This window comes from Megascapheus bottae, chromosome 4, assembly GCF_031878675.1.
Source record: "Megascapheus bottae isolate mThoBot1 chromosome 4, mThoBot2.hap1, whole genome shotgun sequence".
In the NCBI taxonomy this organism is placed as follows: domain Eukaryota; kingdom Metazoa; phylum Chordata; class Mammalia; order Rodentia; family Geomyidae; genus Megascapheus; species Megascapheus bottae.
This window is the reverse complement of record NC_143512.1, coordinates 3881581-3906837: the sequence shown is the minus strand read 5'-3', so window position 1 is coordinate 3906837 and position 25257 is coordinate 3881581. Positions and strand designations below refer to the sequence as shown.

Here is a 25257-nt window from a genome sequence, read left to right as displayed (position 1 = left end):
GGCTCGGTGCTTTTGGCCAGATGGGGTGTGTGTGAATATGGGCAGAAATGGAAGGAGAACTTCCACACAGATGGGTCTGCCACCTGAACTCAGCTTGCACAGAGGCCTGGGGGCCTCTGGAGTAGAGGCTGCAGCTGCCATGAGCAGTGAAGAAGAGCGCAGATCCCCACAGGCTTGGCTCCTCCTACTTCACCGTGGAGACAATGGCTGGGATGCTTTGCCCCTCTGGGCCTCAGTGTCCTCGCTTTAGGCTGCTCCCTTCACCCACCTCACTGCAGTGCTGCATCTGACATATGCGCTCAATGTGGCAGCCACTGCAGTTATAGAGTCCTCCCAGCCCTGTGGCTCTGCAGCAAGGTGGGTGTTCCAGGACCTACCCAGGGCCTGCCCAAGCCCCCTGGCTGGGATGAGAGTCCTCCCTACTTGGGAGGGAGCCTCCCCTTAGAGTGCTCCTGCCAAGCCCTCCTTCCTCGCTTGGCAACCTAAAGACAAGCCGTCAGCCAAAAATATTTGTGTGGGTGGCGGAAAGTTAACTTTTCCGCCTCTCTCTTCTTTCCTGGAAACCGTGGCCACTGTCAAATACAGAAAAACAGAAGCAAGGCTGGAGTGAGGCGAGGCTCCCATGGGGAGTCAGAGCCCTGCTCCTCCTGACACCCACTCCTCCTGCCTCCTGCCATCTGGCTGTGTGGCAGGGTGGGGGTGGTGGATCCGAGTGTGACAAATCATGAGATCTTTTAATGCCAGAGTCCAATGGTCCCTCCTCTACCATCTGCCTCAACTTGACAATGGAGGGCAGGAGGTAGCTGCCCAAGGCCACACGGATAGCTGGATGGTTAGATCGCTTCAGAATCCCCTCTGGTCCTTGGTGAGATTCTAAGTTCTTTAAAACTCAAGATATCCAAGCCAGTACAGATCCCAGTTCTGTCACGTACTAACTGCATTGTCACTGGACCTAGCTCAGCTGCATTTTCCTCACTTCTGGGAGGGGACTATCAAAAGGACCTACCTCCTAGGGTGACTCCTTAAGTAACTACCCCAGGATGGAGTACCAGTGCTTAGTACTGAGTGTTTCTGTCCTGTAAGTACAGACTAGCTTCTTTCTCCTGATATTCCTGCTTCATGGGAGACTCTGACAGGTGCCTGGTTATCTTTCTGATCTTGATGTTTGTTTGTCTTTCCCCTGATTGGCTCTGGGTTTCCCTGGGTTCTGCTAATGTGCTTATCTCTCTGCTGGCCTACCACACTCTTCCTGGCATGATCTCAGCCACAAGCCAATGTCTCATTCAGTCCCATTACCCCTTGAGTGGGGTGAAGATGTGACTGCTGGGAAAGTCATGAGCATGCTCCCAGGATCCTTCCTGGCTGAGAGCCTCCAATGTGCCTGTATGGCTCTTTCCCTATTTGCAATAGAATTTGTGAGACTGGGGAAGTTCACACAGCTAAGTACTGGTGGAGTCAAGTCTTGAAAAGAGATCTATCTATTCATTTCAAGGTTTTCACCCAAGTATACTTGGCCATGGGTCTTAAATGCAACTCCAGGAATCTTGTCAACTAATTCTGTCTTTCCATTTTCCAAACCTTTGTCCCCAGCCAGGCACTTTCTTCTGCTCCACAAGCCTCCTCCCCCCTACCCCCTGCCCCCTGACCTGGCACGGACCTTGTCCACTGCTCATCTCCCTCCCTTGGAAATCCAAAAATCAAACTCATCTTCCTACTCTGCCAAACACCCTCTTCTAGCCACTTACTCCTGATCACTCACTAACACAACCACTGTCACCAGAGCTGGGAACCTGTGCAGTATTCAGACTCCTCCCCCCTGCCTCCTCACCCACGCTCCATCTGCCTCCAAGCCCAGTCAGTTCTTCCACCCAAGGATCCCTCCCATCCATTCCCCCGCTTGCTGTCTCTTATAGGAAGCCTCCATCCTCCTCCTGACCGTCATTCCTAACATTTATAAATAATCATACTATTATTACTGTTCTCATCATTCACAGTTCTTCCCATCCGATTTTAAAGTTGCATGAGCCAAAGTATCATATCTTTATCCTCACTACATCCCCTCTAATTTTTGTGGTATCCAAAATAGAATAAGCACTTTTCGTGTGTGTGGAATGAAAGAGTGGCCAATATGTACTAAGTTAGGGCTCAGGCATCACTTATTAGCTCTCATATGCATCTTCTCATGTAATCTTCAATGCAGGGCTTTGTTGGAGTTCATGCATGAGCTCAGAAGTGTTTCATACTTTTAGAGTTTTTCAGACATACATAATGAACTATCTCTGGGATGGGACCCAAAATTAAACCTAAAATGAATATATATGTGTATGTATGCATATATACATATTTATCTTATACACATAGTCTGAATATAATTTTTACCCCATGTCTTTCTTGTGTCTGTGTATTAACTGTGACCTCTGTATGGAAATCTGGTGGTGGGCTTGAGACATACCACGTTGGTGCTCCAAAAGGTTCTGGGATTTGGATTTCCCATTAGGGTGGCTCATTTTACGGATGGGGAAGTCGGGGTTCTGAGACTGCCATGCAAGATTCTAATGCAGAGCTGGCACAGGTATGCGTGCCATTGCCCTGGCTCTCAGCCTCTTCCGGGGAGCCTCGAGCCCAGTCCGTCATTCTCCACCTCCCCTGCCTGTGATTCCTGTGGTGTTTGTACCTTTGCTGGAATGTGAGAGAATTCTCTCTAGGTGGTGCCCACAGAAGCATTTTTAAATAAATAGATAATCATTTAACATACATTAGGAGGAAAATGATGTCATATAGTATACTTAGGGTTTTCTTGCAATTCTTGCTGAAGATAAATCTCAAGTAATAAAAGTAAGTTATTTAAAGTGGCTTGAAGGACAATATGAAGTAAATGTCAGGTAGCATACGGATAAGCATATGCAACTTAGGCTATTGTGTGACTGAGCCTTGAAAAATACTTCCTTGTGGAAGTGAAGGATTTCCTTCTAGATCTCAGCTGCTTCTCGGAGCCACACCAGACGGGCAGGTCAAAGAAATGTAGCCCTTGAACACTCAGTGAGTTGTCTCGTACTTTTCTTTTGGCAGATAGATCCCTGTGAAGGAACCTCACACACTAGAGGTCCAGGAGAGGCTGTGGGGTCCACTCCTCCACCCAGCTCCAGAAGGACTCATTTTACCCTCCTGTGGCCCTCATCTCACCTCAACTCTGAGTCAGTGGAAGAAGGTGGATTTTCAGAGAGCCAGAAGAAGACCCTGAGGGGGAGCAGAGAGTGCGATTTCAGCGTGCCCAGAGGAACCACCTCTCTGCAGCATGCTGGGTGCTCACTTCCCACCCCCACCCTTGGGGCCCAGTGCGGGGCAAACTGCCCCCTGCACCTTCCAGATCCCTGATGGCAGCTACAGGTGCTTGGCTCTGGAGGCTGAGGAGAGCAGCAGTGAGGAGGGCCTGCAGGGTGAGGCAGGAGAGGGCCTTATGGATCTGGAAGAAGACGAAGTGGCCAGAAAAAGCCAGGACAACACTGCCTGCAGAACCATCCAAGGGGAACCACAGCTGCCCAGAGCTCTGAGCATCCAACCACCCAGCTGCTCCTGGAAGGCACCAGAATGGTCCCAGCATGATAACAGGACCAGCCAAGACTGGGAGGAGATAAAGGCCCAGCACGTGATGACAACCAGCCTAAACCCTGGCCCTAGGGTGGCCCAGAAACCAGGTAAGCTTGAGTATCTTCTCCCTAGAGTCACAGGAAACCCCTCAGGCTCTTGGGTGTGTTCTTCCCAGGCTGTGTCACAATTCATAAGCACGAGCCCATCCACAGCACCCTGTATGCCAGTGTTGGTGGTTCCACATTTAACCTTGCTTTTTTTTCTCTGTGAAAGAGGACAGATGAGCTAGGCACTAGTGTCTTGTGCCTATAATCCTAGCTGTTCAGAAGGCTGAGATTTGAGCACCAAGGTTCAAAGTCCACCTAGGCAGGAAGTCCTTGAAACTCTTAGCTCCGATTAACCACTTATATACCAGAAGTGAAGCTGTAATTTGAAGTGGTAGAGCACCAGCTTGGATCAAAAAAAAAAAGCTCAGGGAAAGCACCCCGAGTTCAAGCCCAAAGACTGATAAAACAAATAAGTAAAAAGCCCATAAGAAGGCCTACAGAGAAAGGCAGTAGTATGTACATTGATTTTCTAAAAGCCCATTTCTCACTCTCACTTGCCTTTAATCATTAGTGGTAACCAGTGATAAAGCCTCCAGATTACACCAAACATGTGAACTTGGCTACTTAGGCATTCTGCTGGTTTGGGTATTTGAACTCAGTGCCTTGAGCTTGCTCAGTTTGCTTGCTCCTACTGCTTGAGCCACACTTCAAGGCCAGCTTTTTACTGGTTGTTTTAGAAATGGAACCTTGTGTACTTTCCCTGCCTGGACTAGCTTTGAGGGATGATCCTCAAGATCTCAGCTTCCTGTGTGGCTAGGTTTACAGATGTGAGCCTTTGGCTCTTGGCTCAGCCACTCAGGGATGCAGCACAGATGTGGTCACTGCCTTATGGGAACTTAGAAGGCAGCCCCTGAAACCTTTGATCTAAGCTGCCTGGGTGAAGAAACAGACCCAGAGTGAGAGATTAGCAAGGTCACTGGGTGTAGTTGATGGCTGAGCTAGGCACACAGACCTCATGAGGGCTTCAGTCTCCCATCTGTTAAAGATGACAAAGGCAGAAGCCATGTCACCTGGGCTGCAGCAGGATACAATGACATGGTGTGGGGAGAGCTGAGTGTGTGACACAAAAGGAAGGGAGGATGGAGGATCATTTTCCTCTACAGGCCCTGGAGTCTGCAGAGCAGGGTGGAGCAGGGAAATCCACATTGAATCACCTTCACTACCGGCCATGGAAACGCTGAAGTGGGTCCAGATGGGGAGGACGTGAGCTGGGCCATGCTCCGTGCAGGCAGGATTTGCTGCCAAATAGATCCGGGAGGTTTCAGGCCTGCGGGAGACAGTCCTGGGAGGGCTTGTGCATCAGGAAACTGAAGGAACATTTCATTTCTCTACAGGCATCACCAACGCCCCTGCTGGCACTGTACCAGCCTTCCCCACCCACTGTACTCTCTAAAGAAATCTCTCCAGGCTCTGATCACCCCCCGTGGACACAATCCCTGCCCAGACCTGGGCACAGAGTGCTGGGAAAGCAGCAAAGAGGGGTGCTCACCTCAGTGGCAGCTCAACTACAGGGGTCACATCACCTAAAATCCCTGGGTCCTATTCCTCCCTTTTACAGATCACAGCTGGAGGTTAAAAGGCAGGGGTGCCAAGTTTGGATCCAATACCTATTAGCCAAGCCCTGGCAAGTCCCTTTCTCCTGCTAAGCTTCCCCATCCCAAGCTGTGAAAACAGAATAAAAACAGGAGCCCTATCTACCCCCATAGAGCTGTTGCGAGCTTTCAGTGATCCTGAATGTGACCATATGTTGGAAAATTTACAGTAACCAAAATAGCTCTGTGAGGGATGGTGATGGTGATGCAAATGTTCATCAATATAATTGTCCTGTATACTGAACCCACGGTACTATCACATATTGATTACTTCATTTAATTTTAGGACACTCCTTCCTCAGGGACAAACTATTATTACTCAGACAAGATCAGAGCTCTGAGAATATGAGTTACCTAAGGTATACAGTTAGCAAGATGCTAAGTCATGATTCTATTATTATTATTATTTGTAATATTAGGTTTGTACTCCAAGCTATCATTCTCTTCTGAAATTGTTGTTTGTTTGTTTGTTTTTTTCCAGTCCTGGGCTTGAGCTCAGGGCCTGAGCACTGTCCTTGGACTTTCTCAAGGCTAGAGCTCTACCACTTGAGCCTCAGCACCATTTCTGGCTTTTTTCTATGTGTGTGGTACTGAGGAATCGAACCCGGGTCTTTGTGCATGCTAGGCAAGCACTCTACCACTAGGCCAAACTCCCAGCCCCTCTCTTCTGAAATTGTGTTGCCTGTGGATAGATACTCTGAGATGGGCAAGATTGTGGATGGAGAGGACTGATAAAAGAATGGCCTGGGGCTGGGAATGCAGCTTAGTGATAGAGTGTTTGCCTAGTATGCTTGAAGCCCTAGGTTCAATTCCTCAGTACCACATACACAAATAAAGCTGGAAGTGTCACTGTGGCTCAACTGGTACAGAGCTAGCTAGCCTTGAGCAAGAAGAAGCTCACTGTTAGTGTCCAGGCTCTGAGTTCAAACCCCAGGACTGGAGAAGAAGAAAAGGAAGGAGGAGCGGGGGTGGCATGCCTACATGCATGAAGATCTGGGGTCGATTCCTCTGTTCCACATACATAGGAAAAGCTTGAAGTGGTGCCGTGGCTCAAGTGGTAGAGCTTGAGAAAACCCAGAGACAGTGCCCAGGCCCTGAGTTCAAGCCCCAGAATTGGCAGCAAAAACAAAACAAAACAACAAGAAAATAAAATGAGGAGAAGAAAGAAGTGGATCAATGGCATCTCACACTGAGCCAGGTCATTTAGTGGTTTTTATCTTTCTTACTTTCTCTTTTCAAAGCAAGCTTATTCTCACCATTTTATAGCTGGAGTACCTAAGGCTCAGAGATGCATGTTTCCTGTCAACGCCACAGAGAACCAGCGCTGAGTATTGCCTTGAACAGTCCCAATCATTTCTCTCTTTAGTGACGAGTCATTTCATTCTGTTCTGTCTTGAACATTTCTAGAGACAAAGCTGGATATCCTCAGGAGAATAGAAATGTAAGGAAGGGAATGGGAATGTGGCTTAGTGGTAGAGTGCTGCCTAGCATGTATGAAGCCCTGGGTTCAACTCCTCAGTGTCACATAAACAGAAAAGCAGGATGTGGCACTGTAGCTGAAGTAGCAAAGTCCTAGCCTTGAGTTCAGGCCCCAGGACCAGCAAGAGGAGGAGGAGGAGGAAGAAGGTGAGGAAGAGGAGGAAGGAAGGAAGGAAGGAAGGAAGGAAGGAAGGAAGGAAGGAAGGAAGGAGGGAAAGAAGGAAGGAAGGAAGAGAAAAATAGGAAAGCCAGGCACGGTGGTTCATGCCTGTAATTCTAGCTACTCAAGAGGCTGAGATCTGAGGATTGCACTTCAAAGCCAGCCTGAGCACTGAAGGCCAAGAGACTCTTATCTCCAATTAATCACTAGAAAAATGGGAAGTGGGGCTGTGGCTCTAGGGGGTAGAGCTGTAGCCTTGAGCTGAAGAGCTCAAGGGCAGTGCCCAAGCCCAGAGTTCAAGCCCCATGACCCACAGGAAAAAAAATAAAGGGGGGTAGGGGAAGAAAAGAAAAGTAGGGAAAATTTCTCAGAGATGACAGTAAAGAGTCATAAAATCCAGGAGGTCTTGGGTCAAAGCCACCATGGCCTCTGTGGGGACAGGGAGTGTCACGTCTCTTCTCTCAGGAGAGCAGGGAGAAGTTCCGGGGCACTGGCAGGTTATTAGTGAATTAAGGCAAGCTTGCTTTACAAGCTTCCTCCCTTTACTGCCAGAGGACTAGAAGCATCTTCAGATAATGGCACCCATGCTTCCTGGATTATACCAGGGCTCTGGAGTGCTCTGAGGCAGTGCTAAGTACAGGCTCTGCCTGGGGTACTCTGGGGACCTGTATTCCACATTGGTGGTACCACCGATGCTTTCTCAAAAGCAGCACGAGGTCTTGCACAGGCTGGAATGAGAGAGGTGGTAGAGCTGAAGTGGGCAGCAACCAAAACCCAAGCTTCTCACCACCAGCTGCTGCTACTGCAGAGAAGGTATGTGGGAAGGGAGTGTACTCAGGCCTCCCGAGAGACCTCTCGAGGTGACTGTGCAGATGAAGGTTGAAGCCCAAAGACAGCAAGCAGTTTGTCCCAAGTCACATGACAAATTGGTGACAAAACTTCTTGCTAAATGATTTGTATGGATTACTTTTTTTTTTTCCAATCCTGGGGCTTGAACTCAGAGCCTGGGCACTGTCCTTGGACACTTTTTGCTCAAGGCTAGTATCTGCTACTTGAGCCACAGTGTCACTTCTGGCTTTTTCTGTGTATGTGGTACTGAGGAATCGAACCCAGGGCTTTGTGCAGGCAAGGTAAGCACATTACCACTGGGCCATGCTCCTGGTCCGAATTATTTCATTTTTTAAAAATCCTCTAAATAGCCTGTTTTCTCTTCCCTTCCCTTCCCATCCTCCCTCACTCCCTCTCTCTGTACCTTCTTTCGTTCCTTCCTTCCTTCCTTTCCCCCTTTCCTTCCTTCCTTCTTTCTTTTTTCCTTTCTGTAATGGGGAATGAATTTAGGGTCTCATCTTTGTTAGGCAAGCACTCTTAACACTTAAGCCATGTTTCTAGTCTTTTGCTTTTAGTTTTTTGTTTGTTTGTTTGTGAATCACGGGGCTTGAACTCTGGGCCTGAGCACTGTCCCTGAGCTCTTCAGCTCATGGACACCGCCCTACCCCTTAAGCAACAGCCCACTTCCTCTTTTCTAGAGATTAATTGGAGATAAGAGTCTCTTGGTCTTTAGTGCTCCGGCTGGCTTTGATCTCAGATCTCAGCCTCCAGAGTAGCTAGGATAATAGAGTAAGCCACCGTGCCCAACTTTTAATTTAGATTTTTTTTAAAATTTTTATTGTCAGGATAACATATACAGAGGTTACAGTTACAGTCGTCAGGTAGTAGGTACATTACTTCTTGCATATTAATACCCCTTAGTTTAGTTTAGTTTTTGTTTTAGCTAAAGTTTCATGCTAATTTTCTTTTTTTTTTTTCTTTTTTTTTTTTTTTTCCAGTCCTGGGCTTTGAACTCAGGGTCTGTGCGCTGTCCTTGGGCTTTCTCAAGGTTAGAGCTCTACCACTTGAGCCACAGCACCACTTCTGACTTTTTTCTATGTATGTGGTACCGAGGAATCAAACCCCGGGTCTTTGTGCGTGCTAGGCAAGCACTCTACCATTAGAATAACTCCTGGCCCTATGCTAATTTTATCTGCACTGGCCTCAGACTTTTGTAACAGAACTCGGTCCTGAAAACAGAAAAGCCACATTTTGAGAGGCTGAGTTGAGAGCCTTTATTGGAAAGCTGACCACTGACAATGGGATGTCTGTCACCAAGACCTGCAGCCACTGGCTTTCTGCTAAAGACTCCCCATTCAACCCCTCAAAATGTGGCTTCTCTGTTTCTAGCTACCCAGTTCTGCTACAGACTATGATCTTTCTAATTCTGTCTGCTGAGTACTCAGGACTACAGGTATTCTCTATTACCAACTTGATCCCTCCCCCCATCCTCCTTCCTTCTTTGTGTGTGTATGCATGTATGTGCACACACACATACCAGTGCTAGAGCTCGAATTCTATGTCAGGATGCTATCCCTTACACATTTTGCTCAAGCCTGACACTCTACCACTTGAGCCATAGTTCCATTTCTAGTGTTTTGATAGTTGGATAGAATGTCATGGACTTTACTTTCCCAGTTGGCTTTGAACCGAAATCCTCAGATCTCAGCCTCTTGAGTAACTAAGATTACAGGCATGAGCCACTGGTGTTGCTCACCTAGTTATTTATTTATTCATTTATTTATTTATTTATTTTGCTGCCTGTCCGGGGGCTTGAACTCTAGATCCAGATGCTGTCTCTGAGCTATTTTTGCTCAAAGCTAGTGCTCTACTATTTGAGCCACACCACCACTTCTGGCTCTTTTTGTGATTAACTGGGGATAGAATCTCACAGACTTTCCTGTCCTGGTCGGCTTCAAATTGCGATCCTTAGATCTCAGCCTCCTGAGTATCTGGGACTACAGGTGTGAGCTACCAGCACCTGGTACCAATCTGCCTTTTGTTTGTTTGTTTGTTTTTGTTCAGTCATGGGGCTTGAACTCTGGGCCTGGGTACTGTCCCTGAGCCCTTCAGCTCCAGGCAAGTGCTCTACCACTTGAACCACAGTACCACTTAGAGTTTTCTAGTGGTTGATTGGAGATAGTCTCACAGATATTCGTGCCTGGGCTGGCTTTGAACTGCGATCCTTAGATCTCAAACCCCTGAGTAGCTAGGATAATAGGGGTGAGCTACCAAGCGCCCTGCTTCAACTTGCTTTTTTGAGATAATATCTCATTAACCTTTGCCTGGACTAATCTTCCATCACCTCTCTCCCCCAGACTAGCAGTCTGGTTTGTACTTATCTCTGTTTCATAGATGAGGAAACTAACGCATAGAACTTTGAGTGAATTGTCAAAAATCTCACACATTGTGGGTGGAGAATCTGAGATTTGAACCCTGAAAGGTCTAGGTCTAGGCTTTTAACCAGTCTTTACTGCTTTGTCTCCATGGAGACAAGGCAGCAGGCTGTGTTCTTCCACCCACTTGGGCTGGAAAAAAGGTTGTTCTGGCTATGGGGATAGATAAGAGAGTTGGCCAAGTAACAATAACTCCTGTTCCACTTGAACAGACCTAGGATCGAAACGATCCTACCTACGATCCAGATCTAGGATCTTTGCCAGTAACCCTTCTTTTTTTCTTTTCTTTTCTTTCTTTATTTCTTTGTTGTGTGTGTGGGGGGGTGGGTCATGGGGCTTGAACTCTGGGCCTGGGCGCTGTTCCTGAGCTTTTCAACCTACTCCTAGAGCCACAGCTTCACTTCCAGTTTTCTGGTGATTAATTGGAGATAAAAGTCTCGAGGTCTTTAGTGCCTGAGCTGACTTTGAAATGCCATCCTCACATCTCAACCTCCTGAGTAGCTAGGATTACAGGCGTGAGCACGGCTTTCGGCTCCAGTAGCCCTTCTTTATTGGAGGGTCTATCTAGAGGATTCGGGGGCTTTCCACCTCTAGTGGATATTGTTTTGAGACTTGGACATGGGCAAGAGGATAAAGATGTGGGTTTAGATTGATTGATGAGTCTGTCCTTGGTGTGTGTGTGTGTGTGTGTGTATGTGTGCTGGTACTGGGGCTTGAACTCAGGGCCTGGCTACAGGCCATGGCCTTTTTGGATGTGTACTCAACCACTTGAACACCTCCACCTCTGGCTTTGTTATTGTTGGTTGCTTGTTTCTGTTTCACTAAGGATTAGAGTCTCACGGACTTTCTTGCTGGGATTGGCTTTGAATGGTGATATGCAGGTCTCAGCTTCCTGAGTAGTTGGGGAAACAGGTATCAGGCATGAATGCCCACCTTAGCTATCAGTGTGGCAAAGGAAGCCACATCAGGTTAAGACCTGATAGCTGTCTCTGGGGCACTGCCAAAGCCCCTGACTCTCAAGACTGTGGAAGAGACAGAGCAAGAGACTGAGCCGGAAGCAGCACACTGCCCTTCCCCCTCACCGCAGGCTTAGAGACATGGGTGGCGGTGAGCACGGCTCACAGGTTCAGGGGTGCCTCCCTGTGCTCCCCCCTTTTTTTGCCAGTCCTGGGCTTGGGCTCAGGGCATGAGCACTGTCCCTGGATTTTCTCAAGGCTAGGGCTCTACCACTTGAGCCACAGCACCACTTCTGGCTTTTTGCTATGTATGTGGTACCGAGGAATCTAACCCGGGTCTTAGTGCAGGCTAAGCAAGCACTCTACCACTAGGCCAAACTCCTGGCCCCCTGTGCTCCCTTTTTGCAGGTACCTCCAGCTCTGACAACTCTCGGACATCTATAAACACACAGTCCCAACCATGTTCTCAGGGCAATATTCCCACATATATGAACATACGCACACATGGCGTCCTCAGACTCTTGGCATACACCTTAAGGATGGCCCCTGGACTACGTGGACCTGTATTAGATTTGTACAGAGCTCCAGTCCACCCTGAGAACACAGCACATGCACATTCTTAGACAAGCCCACACCCTTCCATGCATGCCGAGTAAATAATGCATGTTCTCTCCGTTTTCTTTTTCTGCACACCTACCTTTTGGAAAGCTCTCTTGCCTGTTCACATTTTCCCCTAAAGGCACATCCTCTCTTGAACACCCACCTCCACACACCTACGTTGCACACCCAGTCATGTTCTCTCCTTTCTCTTCCCCATCTCTGTCTCTTTCATACCCACCCACACAGTAATCCTAGCCTCTCTCTCCCTCACACCCACGCTGTTTCCTGATTTCCCACAGGCTGGTGCTGTATCTACTTCCCCAGCCCTTGCAAGCAGAGTAAGCCATCTCCTGCTCGGTGTCTCTCCAGAACCTCTTGCAGCACAGCCCCCTAGGACAGGAGTGGGCCCCAGGTCAGGGGAATGCTTCAGAAGCCCAGGAATCCAGACAGAGGGGTGGGAGTGGCCTCAGGGGGTTGTCCCCCTCAGCCACTCAAGCTCACCCAGGGGACAGCAAATCACCCACAGTGGACACCTGTAGGTCTTCACTCCAGAGGATCATGGGTGGGGCGGGAGGATACCAGCTAACCTCCTTTAGGAGAAGCCTGAATGTGGAGCTCTTGACCGCTAAAGCAGATAAAAGTGGAACCACCCTGGGTGGAAGGGGTGAGAAAAATCCCTGGGAAACTTTCAGGGAAAGCCAGGCCAGGTAATTTTCCCAGTGTGGTCCTGTTTCCAGCCAGCTGGGGGTTGCAGAAGCTGCTCGTTACTTGTCTGATTTCACCCGGTCCAGTGAGCCCTGGGCGGGAGGCCCCGTGGTGCACACTGGGCACCTCAGAGACTGCGCAGGGCCGCGAGTGATGTCCGGGAGCGGGGGTTTCTTCAAGGGGAGGACGGCCTCGCGGCATCTCCACCTTTGCTGCTGGACCTCTGGATAAGTCACGGGGTGCGCCAGGCTGGCAAGGGACAGGACCGGGGTGCGGGGAGGGGGTGGAATTCCTCTTAGCCCAAGTCCTAGGATTGGGGCCCTCAGGCTGGTCCTGGGCTCCGCGGGCGAGTGGGGCGGGGAAGGGTGCTGCACCTGGGGTAGGAAGTGGTGTCCCTCGGAGAGGGGATCACCGGGCGGACCGGACACGGGGTAGTACTGGAAAGGACAGAGAAGAGGGAGACACGTGGGGGAAAAAACCCCCAAGAATTCAGACAGGCGGACAGACGTAGAGGCTCGCAGAAAACGGGGCCGGGCGGCCAGCCCGCGAACGTGGGGCCCGCAGCGAGGCCCGGGGCGGCGCGCGCGTGGCGAGCGAGGCCGAGTGCCCGCGGGCAGGCGGGCGGGGCGGGGCGGCGGGGCGGCGCTAGGGCCCCGGGGAGCGGGCGGCGGGAGCGCGGCGGGCCCGCCCTGCGCCCCCGCGCCCCGCGCTCCCGTCCCCGGCGGAGGATCCCCGCAGCCCTCCGGGAGGCGGCGGCCGGGAGGGCGGGGGCTTCGGGCGCCGAGCGGCGCCGCGCGCGGAGCCACGGGGCCGGGATCTCGGGGCGGGGCGCACCGCCCGGTGCGGCCAGGTGTGCGGAGGCAGGCGGCGGGCAGGCTGCGATCCCAGGTGAGTGGCGGGCGCTGGCCGGGCGGGGAGCGGGGAGCGGGCGCGGGGCGCGCCTCGCCCTCCACCCCCCACCCCGCCCGCACACCTGCTGGCACCACCTTGGGCGAGATGACACATGCGGGCTCCGGTCCCCGCACTCCGGGTGACCTTGGCCAAGTTGCCTCTACGGTCGGGGCCTCAGTTTCCCCTTGTGCACAGCGGTGGCTAGTGGGATCTTGGGGGCAGCTCAGAAGTGAGCCAGGGGAGGCCGCCCTCGGGGCCAGGGCGGCGTTGGGCTCCAGCCCTCGGGGCCCTCTCTGAAGAGGATGGGGCAGGGGTGGGGTGGGGGGCGAAGTAGCCCCGGGGTCTCGAATGAGCAACAGGTCGGGGCCTGCGCTGTCCAGCCGCCTCCCGGGAGCTCGGGGCGGCTCATCCAGGAGCCCCAGGGTGGGTCTGCGCCCGGGAGGCCCCACCGGGGCGCCTGGGAGGGAGGGGGCCGCCGAGAGGCCTGCGCAGGCCCGGCCCCCTCTCCCGCGGCGGGGGCCGCAGGGCCCGGGTCTGGCTCCCAGGGTGGATGTCTAAACACCACGGGCCGAGTCACCCAGACCCCAGCACCTCTGGGGATTCCAGGGCCTTCCCGAGTGCCTTCGGGGAGCGGGTGGGGGGACACCTAAACCTTCCACATCCAGTCCCACGGCACCCCTACTCACTGAGCCCTTTGCTTGGAGAAAAAGAGACCGTCGAAGTGGAGTGGAGGGTAGGGCCCTTTCCAGCCACTAATGGGACGGGGTGAGGGGGCCGCCCAGGGCCCCAGAACGCAGCTGAGGAACTAGGAAAGAGGCTCCCTCTCTCCTCACTTGGTCCCACGCTCTTTCCGAATCGGGACAGAGACCCCCCTTCCTTGTGCCTTAAGCTGGGTTTTCTGGAGGGGACTGCAGCTACATGAGAAGCGGTTTGTCCCTGTCCCCTTCCCAGTGTATCCAGAGCAGCTGGGATCAACCACCTCTTTGGGGTGGTTGACAGGGTAGGTCCTGGGGAGGCCACGCCCCGAGGAGCCGTGCTGGGGGTGTCCTGGGCTGAAGGTTTTGGAGAATGAGATAGGACCTGAGTAGGAGGGTGATGGGAGGCCAAGAGACTGGAAGCCTAGCTGGTCCCTGCCTGTCTTGTCACCACCTCCATCCTGTGTTGTTGGGAAGCTAAAAATGTGCTTCCCCCCTAGGTATCCCGGTGTCTCAGGTGGTAGGATATGAACCCCTGTTTGCTTGGGTAGGGACATCCTCTGTCTTTGTCTCCATAGGAGCTTTTAGGTTGGTTTCTAGGCCTCTCTGGTCCTTAGTTTCTGTCTGTACAAGAGGATAGAATTCTGAAGAACTCCCAGACAAATCATTTTCTGCAGTGCTGTCTGCCCTGGCTTGCAACTCCCTTTTTAAAATTTTTTTAGGCCTATCCCACTTTCCAAGCCATAGGCCAGAACCCCCCCCCCCCCCTCCCTGGCACTTGAATGGTGATTGGAAACAGCACATCCATGGTTAAAGGAAAGCCTCTAACTCTTTCCTCCCCAGTTCCTCTTTTATTCTCCACTCTTTGCTGTGGGAACAGAAAAGATGGCACCTGTGATTCAGCGGCCTGGTCCGTGGTCATCAGTCAGCATTTTATTTAACATCACTTTTGAGCTGGGGAGACTGAGTCGAGGAGGAGAAAAGGTTTGCGGATGGCAAACCTTCTATGGACAGAAGCCAGCAGAGTTTTGTCCCAGGGAAAGGAACAAACACCATCTTGATAAGCCAGAGGCTATGAGGAGGCCATGAGAGGGATGAAGTGCAGGAGAGGCTTCTGTCTGTCCCAGTCAGGCATCTCCAGGGGTGCCAGGTGGCCCTCGGCCCCCTCACAGCTCCAGGCAGTAGGCTGGGGGTAGGGGTGCCAGCCCACTGCCTCCCCACCATCAGGACAACTCTCCTACAAGGTGGACCACCCTGGGGCCCTGGGGCCTGGCCTGGGAGGCACCTTTTCCTCCAGGGCAGCTCCAAGGCTTCCAGACATGAGCTCACTGGAGCCACTGATGCCAGGAAGGGAGGGACTGGGAGGAAATAGACAGGGCGGCTCAGACCGGGCACTGTAGGCCCCTGGGGAAGTGGAGAGGCATGGATAGGCAGGACCCGCAAGCCCTGGCCTATTGTAATGAGAAGGCAGGGTTGAGGTGGCCAGGAGAGGGCCATTAGAGAAAAGGTGGTATCAGGCCAAGGGCCTCGGGATAAGTGCCAGGCTGACCTCTGCCACCTGCTTATTCATTACGTGACCTTGGTGAATTCCTCACCTTCTTGGGACTGCAATGTCCTTGACTAGCAGCCGGGTGGAATGAGTGCTTTACTTAGGAACTGGGTTTACAGTAGAGACTGAGACAGACAGGACCCTGCTCTTCAGAAGATGCTTTTTTGTTTTGTTTTTGCCAGTCCTGGGGCTTGAACTCAGGGCATGAGCACTGCCCTTGAGCTCTCCTCAAGGCTAGCGCTCTACCATTTGAATCATAGCACCACTTCTGGCTTTTCTATGTATATGGTACTGAGGAATCAAACCCGGGTCTTCCTGCATGCTAGGCAAGCACTCTATCACTAAGCCAAACCCCCAGCCCCGAGATTGCTTTTTAATTGAAGAGATACAACAAGAAGAAAGGAAGCAAACAAGTCCATAAGATAATAGATTAAAAAAACAATAGCGCATGAAAGTTACCCTGTCAAGATAGAGAGTACCAGTGGAGCTACTCCGGGTGAGTGGCTAGGACTTCCTGGAGGAGGCATGCATAATTGGAATGGTGCCCAGAGGAATGAATAAGAGGGGTTTTGTAGGAGGAAGAGTGTTGCAGGGGATAGCAAATGGTTTATGCTGAGGTGGGGTGGGGGGGTGGTACTGATTGTAAATTGCATTCTCAACTCTCCCACTCCCTGTTGAAGTCCCAAAGCTGAGGCTTGATCAGCGGTGGGGGGAGGGGCAGAGTGTTGAGCTTGCCTCTGGGGACACTCTGCACACGAGGCCAGTGTGTATGGACAGAGCCCTTTGTGAAAGGTCCCTGGACATTAGCCTCAATCACTACTCAGCGCTGCTAGTCTGAGGAAGAGTCCACATGGGAACAGCCCCCCGGGCCCTGTAATTCCAGAGACTTACACAAAGCCCTCTCTCTGGAATGAAGTCTTTACTGACTAGCTGCTGGCAGACATTCCACCATCCTGGCTTTATCTTTCCACTTGGTGAGGCTGGCTGCTGGGAGACAGCGCTGACCCTGCCCAGCTTCCCTGGGGAAGGGGTGGGTTGTAGGCAGTGTAGGTGACCACTGTGGCACTTATATACAGATGCTACAGTTGGACCCCTGAGTTCTACTTCTGGCTGGCTAGAAGATCTTAACATGTCCTGCCATGTCTCTGGGCTTTCCCCCTCATCTTTGAAATAGAGGCAGTAATAGGACCTTTCTACTCTTGTTATGAAAAGGAAATGAGTTGGTGATAAATACTTACAAAGTGAATTAGTGTTTATTCATAATATTGCCATTTGATTTTTTTTCCCCAGTCCTGATCCTTGAACTCAGGGCCTGAGCTCTGTCTCTGAGCCTCTCTGTGCTCATGGTTAGTTCTCTACCACTTGAGCCACAGTGACACTTCTGGCTTTTTTTGTGTATGTGGTAGTGAAGAATCAAATTCAGAGCTTCATATATGCTAGCCAAGCGCTCTCTCACTAAGCCACGTTCCTTGCCCACTGTTGGATTTCTTTTCTTTCTTTTTTTTTTTCTTTTGGTCAGTTATGGAGCTTGAACTCTGGGCCTGGGCACTGTTCCTGAGCCTTCAGCTCAAGGCTGCTGCCCTACCTCTTGAGCCACAGCACCACTTACCATTTTCTAGTGGTTAACTGCAGATAAGAGTCTCATGGGCCGGGCGTGGTGGCTCACACCTGTAATCTTAGCTAGTATGGAGGTTGAGATCTGAGGATCAAGGTTCAAAGCTAGCCTGGGCACAAAAGGACCTGAGACTCTTACCTCCAGTTGACCTCTGGAAAACAGGAAGTGGAGCTTGGCTGAAGGGTAGGGCTGTAGTCTTGAACTAAAGAGCTCAGGGACAATGCCCAGGCCCAGGGGAAGGGTGGTAGCCTTGATCTGAAGAGCTCAGGGACAGTACCCAGGCTGAGTTCAAGCCCCCACCCCCAAAGAAAGGAAAAAGTCTCGCAGACTTTAGTGCCAGGGCTGGCTTTGAACCATGATCCTCAGATCTCAGCCTCCTGAGTAGCTAGGATTACAGGTGTGAGCCACTGTGCCCCACCATTTGATATCTAATAGAATGGAAAGCCCTTAGAAAATGGCCTCTGGCTCAAGACTCCTCCTATGTTCTCAAGAATTACTTTTTGGGGTTTGGCTTGATGGTGGGAGGGAGGGGCTAGCACAGGCGGGGGGAAGGCTTGGAATGGCCAGCTGGATGGGGGTCTTGGCAAATCATTCTCTTCCTTGGGCTCCAGTTCTGAGCTATAGTGAAGGGAGCAGGAAGGATCCCAGGGGATGCTGAGTGTGAAAGAGCTCAGTAGACCTGAAAGCATTTGTGCCTGTGGTGTCAAAGGTCAAGGAATGAGCCTCTGGCTATCATGGTGGCTTGACCTGAGACCCTTGCCTCTAATCTTCTAAAATCAAATCTCTTAAAAGTTTGCATGTTTGGTGCCTAAAAGCCATTTTGAAATGTAGCTTCTTGTTAACTATGTTCCATGACCGTTCTAGGCTTTTTCATGTCAATAGCTCTATGAGGTAAGTCCTACTATTATTATTGCCATTTTACAGATGGGAAACTGAGGCACAAAGAAGTGATTTTCAGTGAGCTTCCAAGGGCATGCGGTTGCCGAGTATCCAGATGTAAGCCCAGGCAGTCTAGCCCAAAGGATGGCACACTTCTCTCTTGTACAACAGTCTCTTCTGCTTTAGGTGCAATTCTAGAGACTCAGAGAGGCTACCCTACCTGCCCAAGAACACACAGTATGTGTTTTTGGGGAGATATGGGGCGGGGGGAGGGGGTCTCATTATCTGCTTCTCAGGTCCTGAAAGCAGAAACATCACAAGATCTGAGGTCTGGGGCTGTGAGCCTGGCGTTGAAAGTAGCACAGTCTCTCTTTTCTTTCCTTCTCTGCTGCCCTGGGGCCAGGGAGGATTAAGTGTGCCCTGTGGGTGCCATGGGCCAGAGAGGCCCTGGCAGGCGTCTCTGTGTGAACATTGTTGACGTAGAGCTTGAGTGGGTGCCAGATGCCTGAATTGTACTATGCCGTGCATAGCCCTGCTGTTCACTCTATTATTGTCCAGTTAGGGGAAACAGAGGCCAAACAGGTCACACAGACAGGAGGGAGCCCTTGATCATCGGGCTTCTTGTCCTGGCTTTTGGGCTGCTTAGTAGTCGTGGGCCCTGTGAAGAGAGGGGATTTAAAGGATTCTGCCATGGGTCTCCAAGATGGCCTTGACCTCAGCCAGGACAAGGGTGGGGATGTAGAGCTTCTTGTCAGGACACGTGGAGTTGGCGGAGGGGGGGGGGTACCTGATTAAAAAATAGACTGTAGACTGTCACGCGCACAGAGAGCAAGCAGGCCACCACCCAGCCTGAGCCAGTTGGCTCCTTTGGGCCAAGATGCCAGGCCCCACTCAGGTCCCCTACTGGGGACCCCGCCCACCGGGGCTGGCTTTGGACCTGAGTCTGACTGCTCCCAGACACCCTCTCCTCTGCCTCCTCCTCCTCCCCAGCCCAGCCTCCAGGCAGATGGTTCATTGAGCTTGGGTGGGCCTGCAGCTCAGCTGTTGGCTTTGAGCTGTGCCAGAAAGGCCTGGCGTCAGCATACACTGGCTGTGCTGTTGAGACCCATCCCTCTCTGGGTCTCTAGCATTGATAGAAAATGATATTAATGAAAGCTCATTGAAGCTTTGAAAGCCTTTTCCAGACCCCACCCAGAGAGGTGGCATGACCCATGAAAGCCACCAGGGAGTAGCAGAGGAGGGACTTGATTATCTCCAAAATTCTAGTCCTATAACTTCTTGGGGTTGAAGGAGGTGGCCTGAGCAGTGGAGGTAAAAGCTCTGCAGTAAGAATGTGAGCAATGCTTCATTCCTTTGCTCTTTCTGTCAGCTAAAGGCACTGGAGTAGGGACTTGACCAAGGTCCCTGCCCTGTGGGGGCAGACAGGATTGACAGTAAAGCAAACACCCCTTGTAATTAAAACCCTAATGAGTTTAAGGGAGAGCCTGAAGGTGCTGGGACAAAGGAATGTAACCTCAGAGGGCAGAGAAGCTTCCTTGAGGGATATTTATTTGTGCCATTACTAGGATTTGAACTCAGGGCCTTGGGCTTTTGCCTGGCTTTTTTTGTTCAAGGTTGGCACTCCACCATTTGAGCCATTCCCCAACCTGGAAGCAAATTCAAAGGACAAGAAGCGTGACCAGAAAGAGTCAGCTGCTTAACGCTGGTGGCTCCTGCCTGCAATCCTAGCTACTCAAGAGGCTAAGATCTAAGGGTCTCAGATCGAAGCCAGACCTGTTCATGAGACTTTTATCTCCAACTAACCACCAGAAAACTGGAAGTGGAATGGTGGCTCAAAGTGGTAGAGCACTAGGTTTGATCAGAAAAGCTCAGGGACAGCACCCAGTTCCTGAGTTCAAGCCCCATGACTGACCAAAAGAAGAAAAAAAAGAAAAGAGACTCAATTGAGGAATAGGGAAGAAAGGGGCATGAGGCAAAAGCAGCAGCCAGTGCAAAGGCCCTGAGGAGACCCAGTGTGGTAGGATGTCAGAGGATATGATGGCTTTAGGGGTGCAACAGCATGGGGCAGTGGGTTAGTCATACAGGCCTTGGTTCCCCCAAGGGCTTTGCAGCACCCACTGGGGTGAAAGAAGAGCCTGGGTGCTAGTCTGGAGGCTACTATTGACTCCTCTCTTCTCCCCTCCCCTGCCACTCTTGGCTGATGGGTGGACTGTGCTGTCAGCTGGCCTCCACACTCCAGCCTCTTCTTGGATGACTGTGTGCTGAGCCGGGGTCCTCTCTGCCTCTGCCATCCTCATGTTTGCACGTCAGCAGCCGTCTGGTGCAAGGAGGGTCTTTGAGAGCAGGGCATGCTGCTGGGCAGGTGGCTGCAGCCCCTCAGGGCTCCCTGAGGCCAAAGCTGTGGGGTGACAATCCACAACGCTCTCTTGTGTGCTCAGACTTCTTCTTTGGGGCTCACTTTCCCCATCTGTGTCATAGAATTCGAAGCATGGCCCACGGATTCAGTGCCAGCATCACCTGCACAGGAAGTTCACCGGAAACGCAGAATCTCAGGCCCCGCCCACACTCCTAACTCAGGATGTGCGTTAATCACTTCCCCAGGTAGTTCCTGTGTACTGTGATGTGTGAGAAATACTGTTCTAGGTCGGTCTTATTATCATTATTGTTGTTATTATTATTTCCAGTCCTAGTGTTTGAATTTAAAGTCCTGTCACTAATAGGTGTTATACCCCTAGAACCATGCTCCCAGCCCTTTGTGTTTTACTTTAGTTTTGACAGGGTCTTGCGCCTTTTGTTTTCTTATCGGTCATGGGGCTTGAACTCTGGGCCTGGGCTCTGTCCCTGAGCTCTTCAGCGGAAGGCTAGTGCTCTACCACTTTGAGCCACAGCACCACTTCCAGTTTTCGGGTAGTTAATTAGAGATAAGAGTCTCACAGCCTTCCATGCCCCTTTCATGCCTGGGCTGGCTTTGAATCGTGATCCTCAGCTTCCTGAGTAGCTAGGATTGCAGGCATGAGCCCCTGGCATCTGTCAGGGTCTTGCACTTTGGTCTGGGCTGGCCTCAGCCCACTCTGTTCTCCTACCTACATTTTCTGAAGAGCTGGGGTTACAGGTGTACACTCTTATGCCTGGCTTGTTCTTTTGAGATCAGAGTCTTGCTGACTTTTTGCCTGGGCTGGCTCCACAGCACAGTCCTCTGGAGCTCTCTGGGATTACAGGTGTGAGCTACCCCCATCCCAACAACTAAGTCAGCCATTTTTACACCTAAAAAAAAAATAATTAAAAACCTCTCCAAAGCTTTACATGTGAGACACAGTGAGACTCCTACTTTCTCTCATGCACTCGTCCCATATGTAAGAAGGGGTGAGGCAGAACACAGACATTGGTGTGGACACACGTAAGAGGGAGCTTCATCTCCACTCCCCACTATCACCTCATAGAATTCCTGGCCAGGTAGCCCTAAGAGATCTTTTGCTCTGCCCTCCCGGGCTCTCTGTCTTAGGAGTTTGGAAACCTACGTTCGCAGGGAGGGTAATGACAGACTCATTACAGCCCAGTGACAAGTTTCCTGCTTGTCCCCACTAGATATGCAGCCCTTCTTTCCTTTGGAATCCTTGAAAGAGTAGCCACGGCTATTCTTAGCAGGTCAGGATGGTGAGGAGAGAACATAGTAGAACATGCATTATTTATGTCTCTGAGTCAACAGGATTACATTCAGGGCTTTGGGAACATGGCTCTTCCGGCCTCTGTCACTGCCATGGAGTGGAGGGTAACTTCCCAGAATGCCCAGCCCATCCCTCTGGCCCCACCACCCCTGCTTAGGACTCCAGGCCTCAAGCTGGGAAATGTGTCTTGAAAGAAGGTGACTGAGTGGTTGGCCAGGACTAGGAGAACATGGCTATAGGGAAATCACTGCATTTCATCATTCATTTAACATGGATGTATGCAGCACATAGACCATGTAGTCAGCATGTGTGCATTGAAAGATGAGGTTCATTCTTCCTGAAGCTCACACATTAGCCAGAATGAAAGTGGGTCCTGCTGGCACCCAGCATGTGTGTAGGGTCCATACCACCATCCAGCAGGGTAGGGATTCGGAGACACTTTGACATAAAAATGCAGCCTCAGTTACAGTGTGTCTTGATTGTGACCCCATCCCAATCACCATAGCTTGTGACCAGGTTGAGCTCATATTAGCTAAACTAAAACAATCATTTTAGATTGTTTTAGCATGAGGCACTCGAGTTTTGGGGACACCCTGTACTCCTTACCCAGAAAAGAGAGGAGCCTTGTGCTGGCAGGAACATTAGCTGCTAGGGTTTGAACTCAGGGATGTGTGTTTGCTAGGGAGGCATTCTACCTCTTGAGCAATGCCACCTCTGAGGCTGTCCCATTTTACAGTGAAGCCTGCGTTAGTGCAGAAGTCACATGTGTCGCGTTTTCATGACTTGGCCTGTGGGTTAGGAGTAAAATCCTGTGAGCCTGCACACTGGAAGACCCCGGGCAGGTCTCTGGCCATTCCTCTCCATGAGCTTCTAGTGTATGAAATGCCATAATAATCACACTCTGCCTTTATTTCTCGTGAATAAAATTGCTTGGAAAACTGCTGGTGACATGTGCATAATCCTAGGTTAGGAAGCTGAGATCTGAAGATTACAGTTTGAAGTCAGCCCATGCAGGAAAGCCCACAAGACTGTTTCCTCCAGTTAACCATCAAAAAACCAAAGATGGAGGGGCCTGGAGTTTGGCCTAGTGGTAGAGTGCTTGCCTAGCATGCATGAAGACCCAGGTTCGATTCCTTGGCACCACATGCATAGAAAAAGCCGGAAGCGGTGCTGAGGCTCAAGTAGTAGAGGCTGTAGCCTTGAGAAAATCCAAGTAGAGTGCTCAGTCCGTGAGCTAAAAAGCCCAGAACTGGCAGTAAATAAATAAATAAAAGCCAAAGGTGGAGGTGTGGCTCACATGATAGAGTGCCAGCCTTGAGCAAAAATGCCAAGAGACAGCACCTGGCCCTAAGTTTAAGCCCTAGTACCAGCATGTGTATGAGCACACAGAGACACACACACACACATCACACAATGCTAGGAAAACGATGTGTTGTGTGCAGTCAAAGGGTATGTAATTGTCAGAAGTAATTGTGTATATAATAAATCTTATTGCATGGGTTGTTGACATTATGTAGCCTTCTTACTTGCCAGACTACATTCCAGGCACTTCCCTAGATATATGTTCACTAACTGTGAACTTATTTATAAAATTACAAGTTGTGGCATTCACCACAACTTGTGGTCACACCTATCATCCTGGCTACCCAAAAGGCTGAGATCTGGAGATTACTGTTCACTGACATCTGGGACCCGTAAGGCTCCAATTGTAAAATAACTAGAAAAAAAATGCTAGGTTAGAGGAATGGCTCAAGGGGTAGAATGCCAGAGGAGGAGGCAAGCTGGGTAAATGTGAGTTGAAATCTCTGCATTGAAAAATAAAAATAAAAACATCACTACATGCCAGTATGTCCCTTACCTGGCTGTGCGTTGGAACCCCCAGAAAACCTATGCCACATCCTGTGGCCCCACAGGTTTGAGATGGAGCCATGGATTTGTATAATGCACTTATTCCCTGATGGTCTCTGATCTGGGCAAGAGAAGGGAAGGCCCCCACGAAAGCTGGAGCCCGGGCTGTGGCTTCATCAAGGGATCCACGATGATGGGTGATGGATGACGACGGCGAGGGCTGATACTGCGCATGTGTTTGGTCCTGTGATGGGCACCCTCCGTGGCCTAGACCATTTCATTGCTGTGGGAGAGGAAAGGGGACATTTTCCGAAGTGGCATATTCCTCTGGGACAGTTAAGCAGCAGGTGGTGGGAAAGGGAGACAATGGTGGAGGTGCAGAGACGCTGGAGACACGAAGTTGAACACAACTGGGCATTTCCTGCAGTAGTGTGCACCCTATGTCAGTTACCTGAAGCCAGAGCATGCTGGCAGGGGGAAAAATGGGCACCTTCCTACAGGATCACCCTGTGCCTCTGTGGGCACAACTGCAGGTGTTCTCCTGGCACACATTTGGGCACATGAGCTGACATGCTCTGCTGTGTGCTGAGGTTGGAGTAGGTAATGCCTCTCTGTGTGGGTGTCTGTGCAGAGGAGATGAGCCAAGCCGTGGTCTTTCCAGTGTGTGTGTGCCTGTGTGTGTGTGTGTGTGTGTGTGTGTGTGTGAGAGAGAGAGAGAGAGAGAGAGAGAAAGAGAGAGAGAGAGAGAGAGAGAGAGAGAGAGAGAGAGAGAGAGAGAGAGAGAGAGAGAGAGAGAGAAAGGAGAGATAGTGCCACCTGAGACAGAGAATGGCTCCAAAGCAGGCTGACCCATAGGCTCCCAAACAGCAGGAGGAGAAAGGCAATTAGAGAATGTACTTTCCTCATCCATGACACCCCTCCAAATTTGGGTCCCAACCCTAACTCCTGCCAGTTAGACTCCAGGACCTTATCACTAGCTGCTAGTACTAAGACTTCTTCATTTCTTCCCTTTGATGCACCTTCCAGAGAGGACAAGTTCTGTGATCAGATCTATGTTCATAAATCACTCCCCACCCTATGCATTCATTTCATGTCTCCTATCTCCACTTAATTTTTCTTTTATAACATTTACTATCTGATCCCACCTTTATCTGTCTTTCTACCTCTACCTTTGTATCAATCTATCTTTCTCTGTATCAGTCTATCAATCTGTCTATCCATCCCTCTGTCTCTCTGCTTCTTGTATGTTTGTTATCTTGAATGTTATCTAAAATGCCAGTAGAGATTTTTGTCTGTTTGTCTCTATGGCTGTGACAGTTCCTTAGTTGGCGTACAATAAACACTGGCTAAATGGATGAGAAGGGAACTGCCTATAATTATTTTCTCCAAGTAATGTGATTTTGTTACTGAGACATCTACATTAGCCTGTCCCTCAGCAATCATATACCAGACCACAGGTCCCACATGGGGAACTTACATAATAACCACCAGCTGTTAGACTTCCGGCACCACCTGAGGTCCTTCCCCTCTGCGCAAGGCGGGACGGCACCTTCTCCACAATGCTCACATCACTTCTGTCCACCTTAGCGCAGATGAATGAAGTCAATTAGAGCCAAATGTCCTGATTTTTTTCAAAAATTACAATTATTTTTCTTATCTTAATTT

The 25257-nt window shown here is 50.6% G+C and overlaps 1 protein-coding gene across 4 annotated transcripts in view; it reads left to right on the top strand.

The window, feature by feature from the left end:
- The first annotated feature begins 3073 nt into the window (after positions 1 to 3073).
- The window catches only part of Synpo (synaptopodin), a 41664-nt gene continuing 19480 nt past the window's right edge, over positions 3074 to 25257 (top strand). Inside the window, exons 1-3 of one of the 4 annotated variants that reach the window (XM_090331219.1) lie at positions 13155 to 13338; positions 18125 to 18265; positions 20558 to 20680. Coding sequence is in view for 1 of the 4 variants with exons in the window: in XM_090331218.1 (XP_090187344.1) it covers positions 3296 to 3695 (400 nt within the window). In the remaining 3 variants the exon portion in view is untranslated. Of the gene's footprint in view, positions 3696 to 13154; positions 13339 to 18124; positions 18266 to 20557; positions 20681 to 25257 lie in introns of those variants that run through there. The other 3 variants (XM_090331220.1, XM_090331218.1, XM_090331221.1) reach the window with 3 other exon arrangements.